Source organism: Rhincodon typus, chromosome 42 (genome assembly GCF_021869965.1).
Source record: "Rhincodon typus isolate 14 chromosome 42, sRhiTyp1.1, whole genome shotgun sequence".
Lineage (NCBI taxonomy): Eukaryota > Metazoa > Chordata > Chondrichthyes > Orectolobiformes > Rhincodontidae > Rhincodon > Rhincodon typus.
In genome coordinates, this window is record NC_063373.1 from 632,222 (window position 1) to 634,267 (window position 2,046).

At 58.1% G+C, this 2,046-nt stretch overlaps 1 protein-coding gene across 1 annotated transcript in view; it reads left to right on the plus strand.

The window, feature by feature from the left end:
• sdr39u1 (short chain dehydrogenase/reductase family 39U, member 1) overlaps window positions 1-1,593 on the plus strand; it is a 6,724-nt gene extending 5,131 nt beyond the window's left edge. The window contains exon 3 of the mRNA XM_048619054.1: window positions 958-1,593. Coding sequence (XP_048475011.1) covers window positions 958-1,385 — 428 coding nt within the window. The 3' untranslated portion in view covers window positions 1,386-1,593. The remainder of the gene's footprint in view (window positions 1-957) is intronic.
• Window positions 1,594-2,046: the final 453 nt, after the last annotated feature.

Genomic DNA, 2,046 nt, shown 5'->3' on the forward strand with positions numbered 1-2,046 from the left:
GTTCTCCCCATTTATCTGACACTCTCTCTCTCCATTTCACTGTCTCATTCTCCCTCTCCATCTAAGTGTCTCTGTGTCTCTCTGTCTCTCCATTTCGCTGCTTTGTTTTCTCTCTCCATTTCACTGTCTCTCTCTCTCTCTCTCTCTCTCTCTGTCCTTTGCTCTGTCTCTCTCTCTCATGCCCCATTGTGGTGAGAGCTCCCTCCAACCCTCTCCCTCTCTCTCTCTCTCACTCTGTCTGTCTCTCTCTCTCTCTGTCTGTGTCTCTCTCTCTCCCATGCCCCATTGTGGTGAGAGCTCTCTCTCACGCGCTCTCTCTCGCGCGCTCTCTCTGTGTCTCTCTCACGCCCCATCGTGGTGGGATCTCCCTCTAACCCTCTCCCCATGTCTGTGTCTCTCTCTGTCTCTCTCTCTCTCACTCTCTCACTCTGTCTGTCTCTCTCTCTCTCTCTCTGTCCTTCACTCTGTCTCTCTCTCTCTCTCTCATGCCCCATCGTGTTGAGAGCTCCCTCTAACCCTCTCTCTCTCTCTCTCTCTCTCTCTCACTCTCACTCTCACTCTCACTCTGTCTGTCTGTCTCTCTCTGTCTCTCTCTCTCTCTCTCTCCCATGCCCCATTGTGGTGAGAGCTCCCTCTCTCTCGCGCTCTCTCCCTGTGTCTCTCTCACGCCCCATCGTGGTGGGATCTCCCTCTAACTCTCTCCCCTTCTCTCTCTCTCTCTCTCTCTCTCTCTGTGTCTCTCTCTCTCTCCTGCCCCCCCCTCGTGGGTTGTCTCTCCCCCCCCCTTCCCCCCCCCCCCCGTCTGTGTTTCTCTCTCTCGCCCCATCGTGGTGGGATCTCCCTCTAACCCTCTCTCTCTCTGTGTCTCTCTCTCTCACGCCCCATCATCGTAAGAGCTCCCTCTAACACTCTTACTCTCATGCCCCATCGTGGTGGGAGCTCCCTCTAACCCTGTCTCTCTGTCACCCCCAGGAGTGGTACTGGGAAAGGATGGTGGTGCGATGAAGCTGATGGTGTGGCCGTTCTGGCTGGGACTGGGTGGAGCGATAGGCTCTGGCCAACAGGCCATGCCGTGGATCCATGTGGATGATCTGAGTGGGATCCTTGCCCATGCTCTGGAGAACGAGCGGGTCCTGGGGGTCTTGAATGGAGTGGCCCCGGCCCAGAACACCAACGGGGAGTTTGCCAGGGCGCTGGCACAGAGCCTGTCCCGGCCCTCGGTGATGCCCCCGGTGCCCAGCTTTGTACTGCAGACCCTGCTGGGCGCCGAGCGGGCGGTTCTGCTGCTGGAGGGTCAGAGGGTTATACCCAGGAGAACCCTGCAGACCGGGTACAGGTACCTCTACCCCGAGCTCCAAGCAGCTTTGAAGAGCATCGTGTCCTGAACCCAGGCTCCCTTAGGCTGGGGGGTGGGGGTCAGAGGGTCATAAGGTCATAAGGTCAAGGTTGGGTGTATGGTGAGATTGGGGTTCAGAGGACAGTGAGGTCGGGGGTCAGAGGGTGATGAGATCAAGGGGTCAAATTGGTGAGGTCGGGGTTCAGAGGATGGTGAGGTCAGGGGTCAGAGGGTGATGAGATCAAGGCGTCAAATTGGTGGGGCCGGGGGTTCAGAGGGTGGTGGGGCCGGGGGTTCAGAGGGTGGTGGGGCCGGGGGTTCAGAGGGTGGTGGGGCCGGGGGTTCAGAGGGTGGTGAGGTCGGGGGAGGGTGGGGGGGGATGGTGAGGTCAGGCGTCAGGGGATGGCGAGGTCAAAAGTCAGGATGGCGAGGTCGGGGGTCAGAGGGCAGTGAGGTTGGTGGGGGGCTGGTGTGTCTCTGTCTGGAGACTGTTTGATGGGGACAGTGTGTAGAGTGATACTGTACTCTGTATCTAACCCCACTGTAGCGAGAGCTTTACTTTCAGTGTGAAAACAGTAGAGGAAGCCTTGTAAATGCCTGAAAGGCTCCTGTCACTGGACGTGAAAGGATATCACTTCCTGGTCACTGCACGGTCAGCGTTGGGAGCCTGTGACCCCGGGAGCAGCAGCCCCTTCGATTCCAGATGCTGC